The 19,868-nt window shown below is 49.6% G+C and overlaps 1 protein-coding gene across 1 annotated transcript in view; it reads right to left on the bottom strand.

Moving 5' to 3' along the window:
* The window catches only part of syngap1b (synaptic Ras GTPase activating protein 1b), a 140,979-nt gene that overhangs the window by 67,316 nt on the left and 53,795 nt on the right, over nt 1-19,868 (bottom strand). Inside the window, exons 4-6 of the mRNA XM_030103511.1 lie at nt 3,323-3,444; nt 1,283-1,436; nt 908-1,006 (exon numbers count right to left, since the gene is read on the bottom strand). Of these exons, the coding sequence (XP_029959371.1) occupies nt 908-1,006; nt 1,283-1,436; nt 3,323-3,444 (375 nt within the window). The remainder of the gene's footprint in view (nt 1-907; nt 1,007-1,282; nt 1,437-3,322; nt 3,445-19,868) is intronic.

Below are 19,868 nucleotides of genomic sequence, written 5' to 3'. Positions count from 1 at the left end.
AGAGAGCGGGGGGGGGGGGGGGGGGTGTGGGGGGGTGGTGGGGGGTGGGGGGGGGGGGGGGGGGTGATGAAGACATGATGTTTATTGGCTGGTGGCCGGGTCATGCCCTGCTCACGTGTCTCACTCGCTGCACGCGCTCACCAGTAAACACAACAAGACAGAGACGATGGCGTGGAGCTGGAGCCAGGACATTCAGAGGCAGCATCCTGAAACTGGAAGTCTCACTGGAGACTTTAACATGACACTTGCTGCTGCTGCTGCTGCTAACCCCATGCTAACCCCATGGTTAGCTAACCCCATGCTAACCCACCCCGAGCCCAAATGCAGCCAGGAGGGAGACGAGCCGCTCTGTTAACACCTTCTTTATTTACAGTCTATGGTTAAAACAAGCAACGCTCGATTTTTGGGGCAGCACGCGACCAGAGCCGAGCTGAACACCCTGACTGCAGGTACTCTGGTACACAGTAACTAACGTACAGTTACAGAGATTTGCACTACTTAATGGCCAGAGGTTTACATTTGTGCTTTCTTAACAGGCTGCAATTTAGTTCAAATAAATACCAAACGTTCTAAAATACTGCATAAATCCGGGCTAATCTCTTGACTCAGCTGAGAACTGAGTTCTTCGCTGCGGCAGCTGAGGCTGAAGCTAAGAGCTCTGTGAGCAGGAGACAGCGGCTCTGCGCCTCTTCGACCGCTCTGTGCTGAGGTGATGGTCGCTCCTGTCGAGCGAAACTCGTGGACCGGTTTGAGAGCCTGGTGTGAGTGTGGCGATACAGGAGACACACACAGACACAGGATGGAGCTCACACACAGAGACATGACGCCGAAGACAGACAACCAGGTGAGACAGGAGGAGAGGGAGAGACAGACGGACGGGGGAGCGTCCCCCTGTCTCTCCCCTCACCTTGTTGGGCTTGACAGCTCTCTGCAGGTTCTCGATCCATTTGTCTCTCTCTGCAGCTGAGCGACACGCAAAGCACTTGGTTCCCGACGCCGTGGTCACCTGAGGTCACAGCCAGAGGTCACAGCCAGAGGTCACAGCCAGAGGTCACAGCCAGAGGTCACAGCCAGATTTCAGGTCCAACGACCACCGCCACGGGTTTCCATGGAGACGGCAGCAGCCGCAGTGTGTCCACTGGTCCACTGATGGGAGGACTCACTCCCACCTGTCCTGCCTCTCCGTCTCTCCATCTGTCTGTTTGTCTTTCCATCTGTCCGTCTCTCTGTCCGTCTCTGTCCGTCTGTGTGTGTGTGTGAGTGTGTGTGTTTCAGCTCTCACCTCAAAGCAGTACTCTTGTCCCAGGATGCTGGAGTGAACAGGTTTGATGATGGCGTCCTCGTCCAGAGTGAGGTCCAACGCCTCAGCGGCGCTGCTGGGAGACAGCAAGGACTCATGGGAGTGGGACTCTTTGAAGCTCTGCATCAAACGGGTCCTGTGAGAGATGTGGGTGAGACAGACGGGAGACACAGTCTTCTTCCACTCGTCCTCTCATCCCCCTCTCATCTAACCCTCCGGGTTCTGGATGTGATCCTGATGAACATGACAAAACCCAGCCTGCAGACACAGGCTCCAGCCTGCAGACACAGGCTCCAGTCTGCAGACACAGGCCCCAGTCTGCAGACACAGGCCCCAGCCTGCAGACACAGGCCCCAGTCTGCAGACACAGGCCCCAGCCTGCAGACACAGGCCCCAGCCTGCAGACACAGGCTCCAGCCTGCAGACACAGGTCCCAGTCTGCAGACACAGGCCCCAGTCTGCAGACACAGGCCCCAGCCTGCAGACACAGGTCCCAGTCTGCAGACACAGGCCCCAGCCTGCAGACACAGGTCCCAGTCTGCAGACACAGGCTCCAGCCTGCAGACACAGGTCCCAGCCTGCAGACACAGGCCCCAGTCTGCAGACACAGGCCCCAGCCTGCAGACACAGGTCCCAGTCTGCAGACACAGGCCCCAGTCTGCAGACACAGGCCCCAGCCTGCAGACACAGGTCCCAGTCTGCAGACACAGGCCCCAGTCTGCAGACACAGGCTCCAGCCTGCAGACACAGGCCCCAGCCTGCAGACACAGGCTCCAGCCTGCAGACACAGGCCCCAGTCTGCAGACACAGGCCCCAGTCTGCAGACACAGGCCCCAGTCTGCAGACACAGGCTCCAGCCTGCAGACACAGGCCCCAGTCTGCAGACACAGGCTCCAGCCTGCAGACACAGGCCCCAGTCTGCAGACACAGGCCCCAGTCTGCAGACACAGGCCCCAGTCTGCAGACACAGGCTCCAGCCTGCAGACACAGGTCCCAGCCTGCAGACACAGGCCCCAGTCTGCAGACACAGGCCCCAGCCTGCAGACACAGGTCCCAGTCTGCAGACACAGGCCCCAGTCTGCAGACACAGGCCCCAGCCTGCAGACACAGGTCCCAGTCTGCAGACACAGGCCCCAGTCTGCAGACACAGGCTCCAGCCTGCAGACACAGGCCCCAGCCTGCAGACACAGGCTCCAGCCTGCAGACACAGGCCCCAGTCTGCAGACACAGGCCCCAGTCTGCAGACACAGGCCCCAGCCTGCAGACACAGGCTCCAGTCTGCAGACACAGGCTCCAGCCTGCAGACACAGGCCCCAGCCTGCAGACACAGGCCCCAGTCTGCAGACACAGGCTCCAGCCTGCAGACACAGGTCCCAGCCTGCAGACACAGGCCCCAGCCTGCAGACACAGGCTCCAGCCTGCAGACACAGGTCCCAGTCTGCAGACACAGGCTCCAGCCTGCAGACACAGGCTCCAGTCTGCAGACACAGGCCCCAGTCTGCAGACACAGGCTCCAGCCTGCAGACACAGGCCCCAGTCTGCAGACACAGGTCCCAGTCTGCAGATACAGGCTCCAGTCTGCAGACACAGGCTCCAGCCTGCAGACACAGGCCCCAGTCTGCAGACACAGGCTCCAGCCTGCAGACACAGGCTCCAGCCTGCAGACACAGGCCCCAGTCTGCAGACACAGGTCCCAGCCTGCAGACACAGGCCCCAGCCTGCAGACACAGGCTCCAGCCTGCAGACACAGGTCCCAGTCTGCAGACACAGGTCCCAGTCTGCAGACACAGGCTCCAGCCTGCAGACACAGGCTCCAGTCTGCAGACACAGGCTCCAGCCTGCAGACACAGGCCCCAGTCTGCAGACACAGGCTCCAGCCTGCAGACACAGGCTCCAGCCTGGAGACACAGGCTCCAGCCTGCAGACACAGGCCCCAGCCTGCAGACAGCAGACTGACAGGAACAGACAGTAGACTACAGACACAGACCCCAGCCTGACAGGAACAGGACCCTCGGCACTGACCTGTCCTGGTCGGCACTGCGGAAGCGGGGGAGGATCATGTGACGGAAACTGCTGCTTCGGTCCAGTTTGGGTTGACTCTTAGCCCTCTTGATAGAGCCCTTCAACCTCCTGCTGAGGAAACTCTGGAGGTGGAGGAGGTGGAGGACGAGTGGTCCAGTCATTTGGAAGGATGGACATATGAGATGGGACGCACCCGTCGCCAGGGGTGGAGATGATGGTGTGAGATGAGATGAGATGTGAGAGAAACACCAATCATCCGAGTCAGTCAAAAAAACATCTCAGTACTGAGCACAGAGAGCTGCAGTACCACCTCTCATGCTGTGGGGGCAGCAGAGAGCTGCAGTACCACCTCTCATGCTGTGGGGGCAGCAGAGAGCTGCAGTACCACCTCTCATGCTGTGGGGGCAGCAGACATGAGTTCAGTGTTCGGTCATGTTTGTCTCCCTCAGGCGTCCAGTCGTGGCGTCTGTCCTTCTCTCATCCTTTCAAGGATTCAAAGGATTCAAAGATCTTTATTGTCAGTGCATTTCTGCAATGAAACTTTGTTGGCACTCCAAAGAACAAAAACAACAAAACAAGACAAGCACTAAATATATATATACAAATAAATAATATTTGTGTAAAAGTTACTGTGTAAAAGCAAGAGTGCAATGAAGTGCAACATCTGTGCTAAAGTATGCAGTAAAGTCTGGATGTGAACGGCCATTGCACATCAAAGTGAACATTAGTGTCCGTCAGTTTGAGCAGAGGGGTGGGGGAAGGAGGACACGTCACGGTGTGATGGAGGCGACGGCTCTGGGGAAAAAGCTGTTCCTCAGCCTGGTAGTCCACTCTGATGGCCCGAAACCTCCTCCCTGATGGTACTGGGACAAACAGGGAGTGTCCCGGGTGACTGACGTCCATGGAGATGGACCGCGCTCGTCTCTGCATGCGCTTAGTGCACACAGAGTCCAGGTCTGGGAGCTCAGCTCCCACGATCCTCTGTGCTGCCTTTACCACCCGGGACAGGGGTCTATTTCACTAAGCAGGTTGAAAAAACTCAGTGAAATCCTGAACTCTGTGGATCTACTCTGAAAGGGAAACGCCGGGTTTTCGGTTCCACAACAGCTGATTTGAGTTGGATTACTCAACTTCAAGTAGTTTCACCTGGTGTTTAGCACGTGCATGACAACGATAAAAAAACAGCATTAATGGAGCGCCGATTTGACGAGTCACCATGGCAACAGACAAGCGGAGAGCGACGTATGGCGACTGGGAACATATTTCTAGAAAAAAATGCAACACCGTTGCAGCAGTGAAGGAGAGGGAGATGGCGTGGCAGAAAGTTGCTGCCCGTGTCAATGAGTAAGTTTAAATGTCGTCCTTCATTTCAGAATATTATTGAATATTAAATATTATTACAGGGAAACTGTTTGAATGGTCACCAGTGAAGGTATTTCATTTAGTTGTAATCCTGCAGGGAAGAAGCCACATGGCAGCAGCTAAAGATGAAATATAAACACATTGTTCAACAGACCTCGGCATAATCTCACCGAGGTTCATCTTTTTAAGCATGTTTAACATTGTAAAGTAGCATAAATACTAAGTGGCTGATGGACTGTGCAGCTGTTTTATGTCACAAATCCATATCATGTTATGTTAATCCTATTTAAAGCTATAGTGCGTAACTTCGGTCGCCCTCTAGCGGAATTCTGCGTTATTACAACAATAAAGCCGGCGCTTCCATATGACGTGCGCTCGGGTGTCCCCAGTGCCCCCCTCCCCCCTCCCCCCTCCCCCCAATCTGCCACGGTGATTCGCATTTCCACAGCGCAAATCACAGTTGGAAACGGTTTTTATTCTGCGTGAATAAGGACAGCTGGTAAAAAAAAAAAGATGGATTCTTTCGAAGAGGTAATTATTGTTTTCTTTTTTTTGCCACAGAAATGTAAATAGCTTATTAAAACGGGAGACAAGGTGCCTGCTAATGTGTAACTGACAGGTTAGTGGATGAAAAGACCCAGTGGTGGTCAGCAGAAATCATTTGTTGTCCGTTGGTCTCCAGTAGCTGCTTCTTGATGAAAAACGAAGTGTTACACACAAAGTACAGTGTTTCCTGCAGGAAAAGAGTTTGGCGGCGGGGGGGTGGGGGGTAGCGTGTGGTGTTGCTGCTAACGCTGCTGGCTGCTAACGCCGCTAATGCTGCTAATGCTGCCGGTGTTCGCCGTCTGAGAGTTTTGTTTTTTTTTCCCCTCTCCGTTGTCCGGGTGCTGCAAAACTTAGCGCGGGCGGGGCGCCCGGACTGAACCCTGAAGTCGCATGTGGCTTCCTCGGTCTGCCTGACACTGTGAGCTGAGCCTGTTGCTGTGAGACCCTCCCGTCCTCCCCCTCCCTTCCTGTTGTGACGTAAAATGCGTAATTTTCTGCGCGCCAGCGCGGGAATGTTGCCGGTCGACACGCAAAGCAATAATTATTTATACTGAAAAATCCCGCGACATGTTAGAGGAGCCAATCGGCTTAATCTGCATTTTGTCATCTCCACTAGTAGTGGCTTGGCTAAAACGGACGTTCATAGACATTTAAAAGTTACGCACTATAGCTTTAATCTAATATTATCTATTATTTGAGTATAATATTTTAAAAATGTTATTGATACAAATGTTTATTTTGTCTTTCCTGTCCTTTTCTTCTTTTGGCCCAGATTGTGAAGGTTCTCTCTGCTGCTGGAGCCCCTTCATGCTACAACCAACCTGAAACTGTCAGCAGGAAATACTCAGAATATTTTTGCCAAATGTTAGTTTGGAAAAATATACGCAAATATACTGAAAGATGTTATTTATCCAGGATGAGGAGGATGAAACCGTGTCTGCTGCCTTCACAGAGGATCCAGAAAGTCATGGCTGCAGTAATGCCTCTCCTTCATCTGCTGGACCGCTGATAAAAGGACATGACATTCTGACAGCTACACAAAAACTCAGCTACACAAAAACTCGCCAGCTGACTGAAAGAATGAGGAAATGGAACAGCGCCTGTTGCTGAAAGGGGGCAGAGCCAGAGAGAAACTTCAGGGTTGACTGAGAAAAACCTGCTTCCGACCAGGTTAGAGTCACGGAGTGTGTTACTGCGGTAACTGAGCGACAGTTTCAGTTCCCTCTTCTGGTGGAACAGCTGGAGTTACTCCTCTGTCTCTGGTTTGAGTTCTCTCCCTTTGTGGAATGGAAATCTCAGAGTTTCCCTCATTTCTGGGTTATTGAACACAGAGTTTTTCTAAACCTTCTTGGTGAAATACACCCCAGGTCTTGTCAGGGACTGTACAGACCGTGCAGCCCCGGCAGAAGAGGCTCTCGATGGCGCCTCTGTAGAAGTTCCTGAGCAGCCGCGGGGCCAGACCCGCCCACTTCAGCCTCCTCAGGAAGAACATCCGCTGCTGGGCTTTTCCACCAGTGTGGAGGTGTCGAGTGTCCATGTGCAAGCCGAGGAATCTGACCTGGTCCACCCTCTATGCATGCATTGGTTTTATAGAGCGCTTTTCTGGACACTCAAAGATGCTTTACATTGCATTATTCATTCACTCCATACTGGGTGGTGGTAAGCTGACGTAGGTGTCTGGCTGCTCCAGGGGGGTTTGGGCTGCATGAAGTGCCACTGAGACAGCATCCTCTGTGTAATATACCATGTCGGATGAAATAAGACGCATTGATGAAGCTTGCGGTTGCCGTTTATTAACATCCACCTGGTCACACTGACATTTCACTATCGAGTCCCGAGAACAACATATCCCAGCATGCACTGTCAATCCCGCCTGGACTACGGTAAGCGAAGAGGGACACAAGTCACAATCCACAATAATACAACACTCTGTAGATCTGTTGGTCCGGGACGCAAGCTGATGGCTGTCCAGATCTGTCGGGATACTCCTCTTGATGTGTGCCATCAACAACCTTTCGAAGCACTTTGTAAGAACCAGGGTGAGGCAACTGGGCATTAATCACTGAGGGCTGTGAGGCAGACTTTTTGGGCCCAGGAACGATGGTGGTGGATTTGAGGCAGGCGGGGACTGCAGCTTGTTGCAGGGAGAGGTTGAAGATCTCCGTGAACACCCCGGCAGCCTGCCACTCCATCCGGTCCTGCTGCTTCTGTGGGATTGATCCGCCTCAGAGTGGACCTGACCTGGTGCAGCTGGAAGGCGAGTGTAGGCTCCGCCCCCTGCTGGCTTCTTTCAGCAGGCTGGATTCTTCCCTGCTGCTTATCGAAGCGAGCAAAGAAGTGGTTCAGGGTGTCAGGAAGATCTCTGTCCTGGCTGACCTGTATGTTGTTATTGTTGTAGTCAGGCAGGGATTTAATGCCCTGCCAGTTGCTGAGGGGGTCGTTGTTCTCAAAGCGCCCCTCTATTTGCTGCCTGTATCTGCTCTTGGCTTCTCTGATGCCCTTTGCCAAGTTGCTCCTTGCGGTTTTGTAGTGCTCCTGATTCCCTGACCTGTAGGCCACGTCCCTGGCCCTGAGCAGAGGCCGTACGTTTCCATTAAACCAGGGCTTCTGGTTTGGGAACACCCTGGTGGTTTTAGTGGGCAGTTTGGCCTCAGTCCAGGACAGCAGAGGTGTAACCCTCCAGGTCAGAGTCCTCAGAGAAAACATCCCGGTCTGTGAAGTGAAAACAGTGCTGCAGATGCTGTGGCCTCCTCCTCCATACCTGTACAGTCTTTATGATGGGTCTACACCACACTACTGGTCTGTAGTCCAGTGTCAGCAGCAGGGAGATGTGGTCTGAAAGGCCAAGGACCGGGACTTCTGCAGCTTTGTAGGCTCCCCTGATGTTTGTGTACACCTGGTCCAAAACGTTGTTGTCTCTTGTGGGGAAGTTAATGTTTGTGAAGCTTCGGCAGCACCGTCTTCAGCTCAGCATGGTTGAAGTCTCATGATCACAACCCCCTCTGGGTAGGCATTTAGCTGGCTGTTTACAGAGTTGTGCAGCTCCTCTAGTCCTCTAGGGCTAGCTTAGCGTTAGCGTGCGGTGCGATGTAAACAGCCGTGATGAGGACGAACGAGAACTCCCTCGGTAAATGAAATGGCCTGCACTTTACCACCAGATACTGCAGATCTGGAGAGCAATGGGTCCAAAGATGTTTACAGCTGAACACCAGTCATTGTTTATGTACACACACACACACACACACACACACACACACACACACCCCTCCGCCTCTGCTTTTATTGGAGCATGCAGTCCTGTTGGCCCGATAAACAGTGCAGCCGGCTACCCTGATAGCATCGTCAGGAACGTTGTTATCCGGCCAAGTCTCCGTGAATACCGCGGCACAGCTGTCGGCGTTGTACCGTAGCCTCAGCCGCACTTCATCGATTTGTTGACGAGTGACCGGCAGTCGGACAGGAATAGACTCAGAAACGCTAGTCGATGCAGGTTAGCTCTTAGCCGAGCTACCACGCCGCCTCTCTTGCCCCGCTCAGAGGTGGGATGAGGATGGCGTCTGAATCTCCGGCGAGATATTAAAGTCCGGTTTTCTGGTAAAATTATGCTGCCAATGCCGTCTTCCAAGCCTTATGATCTCAGCTCGCTCATACTGTACGCCAGCCTCGGTCCCAACAAAAAACACACAAACTAAACAAAAACAAACAGAGAGACGGAGAGTGCCGAGCCGCTTCGTCTGACCATGCCGCCATGACATCACCAACCCAGCCAGCAACCATCCTTGGACACCTGTCGCCAATCGTCCAATCAGCCATCGTCCAGTCAGCCTCCAGGCCGGCCCTGGACAGGGCTGAGAGAGAGGGAGAGGACGCTCCTTTTTTGGGGGAGTTTTGATGCCTTGTATGAAGTTTTGAGGTTTTTTTGTTTTCCTCTTAGCCCAGACTACTGGTTGATGGTCTACCTTTGGTTAGACCTACCTGTCCCCACCTGAGCTATTTTGTAGTCTCCTCCATTTTCTGTATGGTCTTCATGCTTGGAAAAGGGCTCCAGGCAAGACGCCCTGCGGTCTACATTCTGCAGTCTCTACACACCAGGTAAGCCTGGCCGGCTGCCAGACAGGGAAGGTTCCGGAGAGGCTCAGCTAGTCAGGTAGGGCAGATCCCTAGTAGAAGGTAGTTTAGGGTCATAGGGTCAAGATGTAGGGGAAGTTTAGGGTGTGTGTGTTCAGTGGCTCCGCCCACAGGGCCCTTCTCCTAACGTCCTCCTACCCTCTGTTAGCTCTCTCCATTTTTGCTAGTTTTTTGTTTAAACCCTTCTGGTTGTGTTTGGCATTTTTGTAATGATTTGTAAATTTGTTTATTACACCGTTGTTACTTTTTTTTTTTTTGCATAAAATTCCCTTTTCCTTTGGAAAAGGTCTCCCGAGATCCTTTGTGTTGTACCTTGTTTTGCCAACATACCACCTGAAGCCTAATTCCCACCAGCCCGGCAGGCCTACGCAGAAGTTGTGGCATTTCCCCGACCCCTAGCGTAGCGCAACACAAAGCTCAAACTCTTAAAATCAGTCAGACCAAAACAAAACGACACTGGAACTGAAACTTTTTTCTTCTACAAATAAAACCCTTGTTTGCTTCTCATGGCAACAACACTCACATGACAAATGTCAGCGGAGACTTTCCATCAGGCAGACCTGGCTCGCACCGGGCTGGACCCCCTTTGCCTTCAGAACTGCCCTGATCCTTGGTGGCATCGACTCAACAAGGTTCTGGAATGTCCCTCATGCTGACAGGACAGCATCTGCAGCTGCTGGACACCGGGTGACTGGAGGCTGTTTGAGTCCAGTGGACTCATGGTCCTGTTCAGAACCCAGTCTGACATGACATGTCCCTGCTGTGTGTCCTGCAGAGGGGATCAGGGAGTCCATGTCCCTCACTCTGGACACACAGCTTGATGTGGTCCATGGAGAGGAGGAGACAGACTGTTCCACTGTGGACCGGGTCCCGGATCCACTGCTGGTGACGGTCTGGCTGAGGGGGGTATCTGCAGGACAGCAAGGGGGACAGGGTGTCCCCTGGGTCCACTGGCTCCAGTTAGCTTCCAGAGTCCTCTTCATGGCTTCACTGAGGTTCCAGGAAGGTTCTCGGTTCCCTGCTGATGGTCTACAGTTCCATTCCAGAACCCATGTGTGCGGCACTGAGTCTGAGTCTCTCTGGGAACCGGTCCAGGCAGGAACCAGACTGCTGGTTCTGGTCTCACAGTACTGTAGACCAGAACCTGACTCCTGTGCTGGTCTTGCCGGTTCCTTTCTGGGTTCTGCTCGCTATGGGTCCAGGTTCCTGTTCCTCTGAGCCTCTATGGACCAGAGAGGAGCTTCCTGGATCTGAGACCGGTTCTAGACCGGGACTGGGACAGCACTATCTAGTTCTGTGGTCTTTCATGATGAGGACAGCTGGACCTTCTTGATGAGGACAGTTGGACCTTCATGATGAGGACAGTTGGACCTTGAGGACAGTTGGTCCTACATGATGAGGACAGTTGGACCTTGATGCTCCGCCGGCGCGCCGCCGATGCACTGCCACTCGCTCCGCCGCTCGCTCCGCCGGTGCGCCGCCGGTGCGCCGCCGGCGCGCCACCGGCGCGCCGCTGATGCACTGCCGCTCGCTCCCACGCTACATTTCTGAACTCATGACAGAACGCTGCCGGCGACTCTCAGGGAAAACATGCATGTTGAAGACAGGCTGCAGGGACGCAGAACCAAGAGGGAGACCAAAAGAATGCAGAGGGAGGCGCAGCTGTGTCTACTGTCTTCAGCCGAAAAAGAGGAAAAAACAGGCGTCAGTGCAGTGCTGTGGAGCAGTACCGGAGAACACTCGGACTGACTCACACATGCAACACAGTCACAACAGTTGTGCTGTGCGGACGTCCGTGAATCGGTCCACACGGGCCCTAGCAGACAAGAATTTGACATTTTTGCACAACGAGCTCCCACGAGGACGTGAAGCGGGGACGGGCCTGAAGACGGCAGACTGGGTTTAGAATGGAAATGTGTCTGAACCCTGTCAACACGGTCCTGGTGCTGCTGCTGTTCTGTAGAACTACTAGACGAACACAGTCTGACTGATGCAGCTGATCCTGAGTCAGAAAGACAGGAGGTCAGATTCTCAGCAGGTCAGAGGTCGACAAGGCAAAGCGTGGCTAAATCTCCTTTCCTTGGCAGAGCAGCAGAATCCTTCTGCAGCAGCAAGGGAGTCTGGGAAGGTAACGAAACGGCACAGAGCAGCTGGCAAGGGGAGGTTTAGATAGGCAGGCAGAGTGTGGACCCAGGGAGACCGAGACTGCCCGCTGCCTGCCTGAACAGAATCCTGACAAAAGGTCCTGTTGTTTTGGGCTGAACACACAGAGTTCAGAACAGTCAGAGCTGTGTGCGTTTTCTGTGTGTGGCGTCGTCCATACGCTGTGAGGATGACACACTGTATTTTTGTCTTTATTTCTGTTGGCTGTTGAAGGAATGTAAAAGTAATCTGGTATGTTACTTTTTAATTGAAGTAATTAGAGTACATAACTGACTACATTTTTTGACAAATGACTTGTCATAGTACCGGATTTCAATTTTAAATAACCCACCCCTTTATATATATATATATATATATATATATATATATATATATATATATATATATATATATATATATATATATATATATATATATACTGTATATATATATATAAACTGTGTTCTCGCCACCCGGCGGTATTGTGTTTGTCTCCTTCCAGCTCGGGTCCTCTACCAGAGGCCTGGGAGCTGGAGGGTTTTGCAGGGTCTACCAGAGTCCTGGAGCTGGAGGGTTCTGCAGGGTCTACCAGAGGCCTGGGAGCTGGAGGGTTCTGCAGGGTCTACCAGAGGCCTGGGAGCTGGAGGGTTCTGCAGGGTCTTAGCTGGTCTTAGGATTGTGCTTTTTTGAACGGAGCTCTCAGATGTTGTTCCTGGTCTCTGCACGAGCCATCCTCCCAGCTTGGGGGTTCCTGCTCCCAGTGTCCCGATCACTACTGGTATCACTGTTTCCTTTACACCTTTCACTCTCTCTCTCTCTTCCCTCAGCCCTTGGTGCTTCTCCAGCTTCTCTGCTCCTTCTTCCTGATGTTCCATCACTTGGGATTGCTCCATCTATCACCACAGCTGTCTCCTGCTGTTTATCCACCACCACTATGTCAGGTTGATTGGTCGTCACCTGCTGGTCAGTTGGATCTGGAAGTCCCACAGGATCTTGGCTCGATTGTTCTGGACCACCTTTGGAGGTGTCTCCCATCTTGACCCTGGGACCTCCAGTTCATACTCGGTAGATATGTTCCTGTACACGATGCCCGCTACCTGGTTGTGCCGTTCCATATATGCCTTGCCTGCCAGCATCTTACCCCCTGCTGTGATGGTCTGTACTGTCTCTGGGGCTTCTTTGCACAGTCTGCACCTGGGATCTGGTGTGGTGTGGTAGATCCCGGCCTCTATTGATCTTGTGTTAAGGGCCTGTTCTTGTGCCGCCATGATTAGGGCCTCTGTGATGTCCTTCAGTCCAGCCTTTTCCAGCCACTGGTATGTTTTTCCTTCTGGGGAAAGCCTGGGCTCATCCGCAGGGACGGCATCCACCCAACTTTGGATGGTGCAGCCCTTTTAGCTCGCAATATGGCTGATCGGCTTCGTACCCTAAATTGACAATCCAGCTATGAGCCCCGGGCGCAGAGCAGTCGTGTAGAACGCTCCTCTGTTGATCTTGTTGATCCCGTCACTAATCCTGCTCCCGGATTTTTACAAGTCAAGCATGGAGGTTTACCTAGGCTAACAGAGACTGAGTCTGTCCATAGTGCTCAAAGCATTAGAAAAAAGTGAATGGGTAAAAAGCTTAACACCTGTACAAGACAGAATAACTTTTCCAGTAGGAAATACATAAAATGTGGTCTACTAAACATTAGAGCAATCTCCACTAAATCTCTGTTAGTTAATGACCTTATCGGTGACAATAACATTGATCTCCTTGCTCTAACAGAAACTTGGCTTCAGCAAGATGATTATGTGAGGCTCAGTGAATGTACCCCTCGAACGAACAAGCTCCATCCGGACCGGAAGGACACTCCTGTCGGTGCTGCCCGCGGACTGGCTTCAGTTCTACTTCTGGGATCCGTAGTTCCTGTGCTGGACCGTCCAACGGACTGTCCTCAACATAGTCCTAGGCTTTACTCCTTATTGTCTCATGCTAGCTGTTGCCAAAGCTGTCCGTCCCTGGGAGAGGGATCCCTCCATACTGTGGTTCTCCCCAAGATTTCTTCTTTTCCCACTGGGTTTTTGGAGTTTTTTCTTGCCGGATGTGAGGGTTTAAGGCGGTGGTTGCTTCGTTTTGTCTCGTTACTGTGAATTTGACATATTAACATTATGCTTATTCACTGTTTTTATTTTTACCAATCAATGTAACATCTTGAAGCCCTCTGAGGCAACTGTTGTTGTGATACTGGGCTATACAAAAATACATTGATTGATTGATTGATGTTTTTCCAATGTCAGCCACTTCTTCAATGTGTCGGTGGTCCATGTCATGCAGGGCTTAGTCTGTCCATGATAGCTCCTCTGGCTCCTCCTTACTGGGCTTTTGATATCTGAGGCATTCACTTAGCAGATCATCACTGGGAGCCATCTTCTTGGTATACTCATGGAGGCTCTTGGTTTCCTCCTGGATCGTGGCTCTGACACTCACTAGTCCTCGGCCTCCCTCCTTTCTCTTGGTGTAGAGCCTCAGTATGCTGGACTTAGGGTGGAACTCTCCATGCATTGTAAGGAGCTTTCTTGTCTTGATATCAGTGGCTTGCATTTCTTCCAGTGGCCAGGATATTATGCCAGGGCGTCATCACGCACCTCAACCAATGAGAGCATTTGTTGTGTACTCGCACAAACTGGAACTTGCAGGAAACAGAAGCCGTGAACAGCAAAATGGAGAAACGCACCGACCTCGTACATGGTCATTTTCAGTTTAAATCTCTTCCAGATGGCAGAGTTGACAGAACTAAAGCTATCTGTAACCACTGTAAGGCTGAATTTCCTTATCACCGGAGTACTTCGAGTCTGAAGTATCACTTAAATGTGATGCACGCCATTAATGCCAGCGAATCACCGGCCCAAGCAAACAGTGGAGGGAGGCTTCGACAAACTACATTGGATGCAGCATGTGGGAGAAGTGTGGATAAAAAAAAAGCAAGAGAAGCTAACAGATGCCATGGCGAAGTGGGTTGCGACAAATTGCAGGCCGATTAGCGTCGTGGAAGATGTCGGTCTGAAGGACGTTCTTCGTATTGCAATGAATGACGGAACACGTGAGCCTCCCTCAAGACACACAAAAGCAAGGCGAATACAGGACCTGTATGAAAATAAGAGAACCGCAAAAGTGACGGCATCACAGCATGCCCCGACTGTTGCTCTCACTGGAGACTACTGGACATCGCTGGGTAACCATAATTACCTCAGGGTAACAGCGTATTACATTGATGAAAAGTGGAAGCTGCCTTCACTTGCTCTGACAGTCATGAAAACAGAGGGGAGACATTTTGCTGAAACGTGCGCGGAGCATTTTATTCATGTTGCACAGCAGTGGAATGTCTTAAATAAGGTCAGCACACTTAGCACAGATAGTGCAAGAAATATGATCGCTGCTGCGAGACGTCTGCCTTTTGAACATGTCCCCTGCCTTGCGCACAGTCTCCAGCGGTCTGTCGCAGTATCTCTGCAGAACAGCGTGTTTGACGGTGTCCTGGCCAAATGCAGAGAAGTTGTGGGCCATTTTAAACACAGTCCAGCCAGTGCTGCAGAACTAGAGCAACAACAGTTTGAACATGGACAAATGAAGAAGTCCCTTGTACAAGACATTCCAACCAGATGGAATTCGACTCTGGACATGATAAAAAGCGTCTACAGAAATGAACAGTCACTGAGAGATGTCCTCGCCACACTCAACACCAAGACTACCACGCACACTGCTGCTGAAATGGACAAACTACAGAAACTGGAAACACTGCTGGAACCCTGCAGGTATATTTTACATCACAGATTTCTCACTGTCCATGCTGAGAAATTGTGTGTGTGTGTGTGTGTGTGTGTGTGTGTGTGTGTGTGTGTGTGTGTGTGTGTAAGTGAGAGAGAGTGAGAGAGAATATGAATATGTAGAGGACATTGTGTGTGTACATAAGTAAGTGAATGCAATACATTTTGACTGAAATGAGTTTGATTTTTTTTTCTGTTGCAGGTATGTTACTGAACTTCTGGGAAGAGAGAAGAATGTTTCATGCTCTGTGGTTCTCCCAGCTTTTAGCCATCTCTCTCGGGTGATGGAGAGCTCAGATGATGACCCTGCCTATGTGGTCAAATTCAAGTCTACGTTCAAAACTGACCTGGAGACACGCAAAAGAAATGCCAACATTGCCTATCTGAAGATTGCGACTGCACTGAATCCAAGATGCAAGGACCTCAGGTGTATACCAAGAGCTGAGAGTGGAGAGGTGTGGGCCTCAGTCACCAACTTACTCCAGGAACAGAGGGTTGTTGCAGAGAAACCTGTGGAAGCAACAACATCTGAGCCACCACAGAAGAAGTCAGCTCTACTGGCTGCATCATCAGAGTCCGATTCTGAACAGAAGGAAGACTCAATTGAGAACACTGTGCGTCGATACAGAGCAGAGCCCCCCATCACGACAGAGGACTGTCCGTTGGAGTGGTGGTCCAAACATGCAGGCCCACACAGCAGGCTGGCCTCCATTGCACAGAAGTACTTGGCCACACCTGCAACATCTGTACCCTATGAAAGATTGTTTTCCCTTGCTGGTCATATTGTACGGAAGAGAGTTTCTTTGTCATCTGAAAATGTAAACTACCTTGTCTGTCTGAACAACTGGCTTGATGCAGAAGAGTAAAAAAATGTAAAACCAAAGGAATGGATGAATGCACTTAAGTTTGTTTTTGCTCACACAAGTTGTGTTTTTTTTCTTTTTTAACTGACAAGGAAATCCAGAACAAACATGGACTGCACAGACAAAAAAGTCCCCTGCACAGTAAATCCAAGCTGTGTCTGCTTTTTTTTTTTTTTACCTGAACCACTTCGCTCGAATTCCATTTTTTTTTCTTTGATAAAGTAGATAAAAAGTTAATGCCCTAGCAGTGGCAAGTAGCTTTCTTTAATTTGTTTGATATGATTATAGTTGAGATTTACAATAAAAATACTTTAACTTCTACAGTTTGTAGGGAATGCGACTGTAATAAAGCAAATTATTTGTTTTGTTTGTAAACAAGAGGCTATGCACTTTTGAGGACATGCACTCATGTAGCAGTGCTTCAGTACTTTTCAAATAAAAAAAATTGTGAAACTATTTTTTGAATTCATTATTATATTTTGTGCATGAAAATCATGTGATTGTTCGTGATTAAAAAATGTAATTGTTGCCCAGCAGTAATATATATATGTGTGTGTGTGTGTGTGTGTGTACATATGCTGTGAAACTTGATTTTAAATTGGTCTCATTTGAAGATCAGTGAAATCAAAACCCTGGAATCTGTTGAATGTGTGTCCTAAATGAAAACTGGCATTTCCGCTTTAATTAGGCCCTTCGCCGCTGGCCAGCCAAGGGCGAAGGGCCTGCTGCAACACAGACAACGACGAGTCAGGCGCACAGCGCTCGACCAAGCACTTTCAAACACTCAAGACACACAACAATGACAAGTCGAGTGCTCCAACATGTCCAAACACACACACCGACATGCACTCACACATACACACGTACAAGCACAAAAACACACACACACTCTCACACACAAACATGACGCGCTCGACCACAGACATTCACACTCTCAAACACCTCACAGACGCCTCGGGCTTGCTGAGACCTTTCCGAAAATATATAACATGTGGACAAAACAACGGCGGGAAAAAAAAAATCGCATATTGTTTTTGCAAAAAATATTATTAGGCCCGTCGCCGCTGGCCTGCCAAGGGCGACGGGCCGATTGTTTCTGCAACACAGACGACTAGTCGAGCGCAGCGCTCGACCTCAGGCCTTTCACACACTCAAAACACACAAAAATGACAAGTCGAGCGCACAGCGCTCGACCACAGACATAGGCCAACATGTCCAGACAAACACACACCGACATGCACTCACACACACGTACAAACACAAAAACGCACACACACTCTCACACACAAACATGAGTTGTCATTCACACTCTCAAACACCTCACAGACGCATCACAGACGCATCGGACTTGTCGAGACCTTTCCAGAAATATATAACATGTGGGCGAAATAACGGCAGGAAAAAAAATCGCATATTGTTTTTGCAAAAAATATTCTTTCTTCTTCTTCTTCTTCTGCTCTTTAAACAGGAATTTGACCCCCTGAACATGCTCGAAAACTCACCAAATTTTGCACAAAATTCAGTTCCGGTGAAAAAATTTTTTTTAATATGTTTTTCAATATTGGGATTTAAAAATTGGCTCTACAGCGCCACCTGCAAAACCCAAAATGCATTGCGTCAATGGGAGGGGGTCCGCAATAAACTTTGTCGTACAGCCACAAAATTTGGTATACACATGCTCGTTGTCGGGACAAACAAAAAATATTATTATGACCCCGACCTCAGAACAGCAGGAAAGCAGCTATCTGTGATTGAATTTTCAAAATTGCTGAGTCAGCATTTTCCAGGATGTCGTACAAAATGTTCGTTTTGATCGCGCGCTTCTCCAAAATGAGCTGAAATTTGGTGGACACCATCTACACAAGTAGACAATTAAAGGTTATCCAAATCAAAAATCTTCAGATCACGGTTTCCGCGTGGCAACGCCGCAAATTTGATGTCAAATTTTGCCATTTTTTGAGTGTGATTAATGGCGGCTATTCGTACATAACAAATCCAATCTCAACCAAATCTTAAACACTTATTGACCCTTCCTATCTGGACACATTGATAGTGATATTTTTACAATCGGCGTTACAGCGCCCCCTACAGAATCAAAATAAAATCTGTATGGGGATTAAAATTCTTAGTTTGTCAGAAATGAATGAAATTTGGAGGACAAATTCTTCATGTGGTCCCCATCAAAAAAGCAAATAGTAACCATATTGTAATATCAACGGTGTTGCCGTGGTGATGGCTGAAGTTCCCCATGTTATTCTAATGAGCCTAAGTGAAAAATCTCCCATCAAATCAAATTTACTTGTTGCCATGGAAATGTGCCAAATTTGACAAACAGTGAAAGAATAAAATGGGGCGGGTCAGGTAAACAGTGGGCGAGGGCCTTTTGACGCCGCTTGTGGCTTGAATTCTTTCTTCTTCTTCTTCTTCTTCTTCTGCTCTTTAAACTGGAATTTGACCCCCTAAACATGCTCGAAAACTCACCAAATTTTGCACAAAATTCAGTTCCGGTGAAAATTTACCATGGAAACGTTCCAAATTTAACACATGAATTCTGACACACATGCAGGTCAAAAACATCAATGAAAGGATAAAAAGGGGCGGGTCAGGTAAGCAGCCGGCGAGGGCCTTTTGACGCCGCTTGCGGCTTTAATACTTGTTATTTCTGACATTTTAAGATCGACTGATGATTTTCTGCCCGTTAACATTTTAGAACTTTGACTTTGTGATAGATGTCAAACTGAAAATCTGCTTTCACACTTTGTCACTGACAAGTGACTTTAAAGGTCAAATTTCTGCAGACGTGTTTGTGTGTTTGTGTGTGTGTGTGTGTGTGTGTGTGTGTGTGTGTGTGTGTGTGTGTGTGTGTGCGTGTGGGTGAGCGTGCGTGTGTGTGTGGAGATGACTGTTATGTTGATTCCAGCTTCAGTTTTTTTGTTTCATTTGCTGTTTTGAATGAAAATGATCAAAACCTCACCAAACATGTCATACTGTCAGTCAGACCACTGTCAGTCAGACTGTCAGTCAGATGACTGTCAGTCAAACTGTCAGTCAGATGTCTGTCAGTCAAACTGTCAGTCAGATGAGTATCAGTCAGACTGTCAGTCAGATGAGTGTCAGTCAGACTGTCAGTCAGATGAGTGTCAGTCAGACTCTCAGACAGTCAGTCAGATGTGTGTCAGTCCAACCCTGTCTCCACAAAATTACGTTCTGAGAAAACTAAACTGCATTCTCAAATACGTTTCAGAGGAACCTAGTTTGTCCCTTATTATGTTCGTCTTCAACATATCTTTTTTTTTATTTTTTCATTACGCTCGGTCTGAAACTGATTTTTTTCCTGCTTTTTCTTCATCGTGTTGGTGGGTAAAAATGAGCCTGTATATTCATCTGGGATGCATTTTACTCTTCTGAAAAGACATTATGTTTATTTACTCTTTTTTTAGTTATGTTTGAAGGTTCCATGCAGTCTTTTTCAACTTATTCTTGCCGTTAATTATATGCACGCACACCTAGCTCTCACATTGTGTAGTGACGAGGGCTGTTTTGGAGCTAATAATTACCTCCTGATGTATTTCTAACATACCTGTTTTGGGGTTGTTGTTTTTTAAGAGCAGCTCCAACAAGATCTGCCACCAGAGAAGACAGCTGGAGCTTCTCCTACGCTGCACTGCGGGTCTTGATCACCATGGAAACCAAGACGCG

Source organism: Salarias fasciatus, chromosome 11, assembly GCF_902148845.1.
Source record: "Salarias fasciatus chromosome 11, fSalaFa1.1, whole genome shotgun sequence".
NCBI classification, from domain to species: domain Eukaryota; kingdom Metazoa; phylum Chordata; class Actinopteri; order Blenniiformes; family Blenniidae; genus Salarias; species Salarias fasciatus.
The sequence above is the reverse complement of the archived record's forward strand: the minus strand, read 5'-3'. Positions and strand labels throughout refer to the sequence as shown.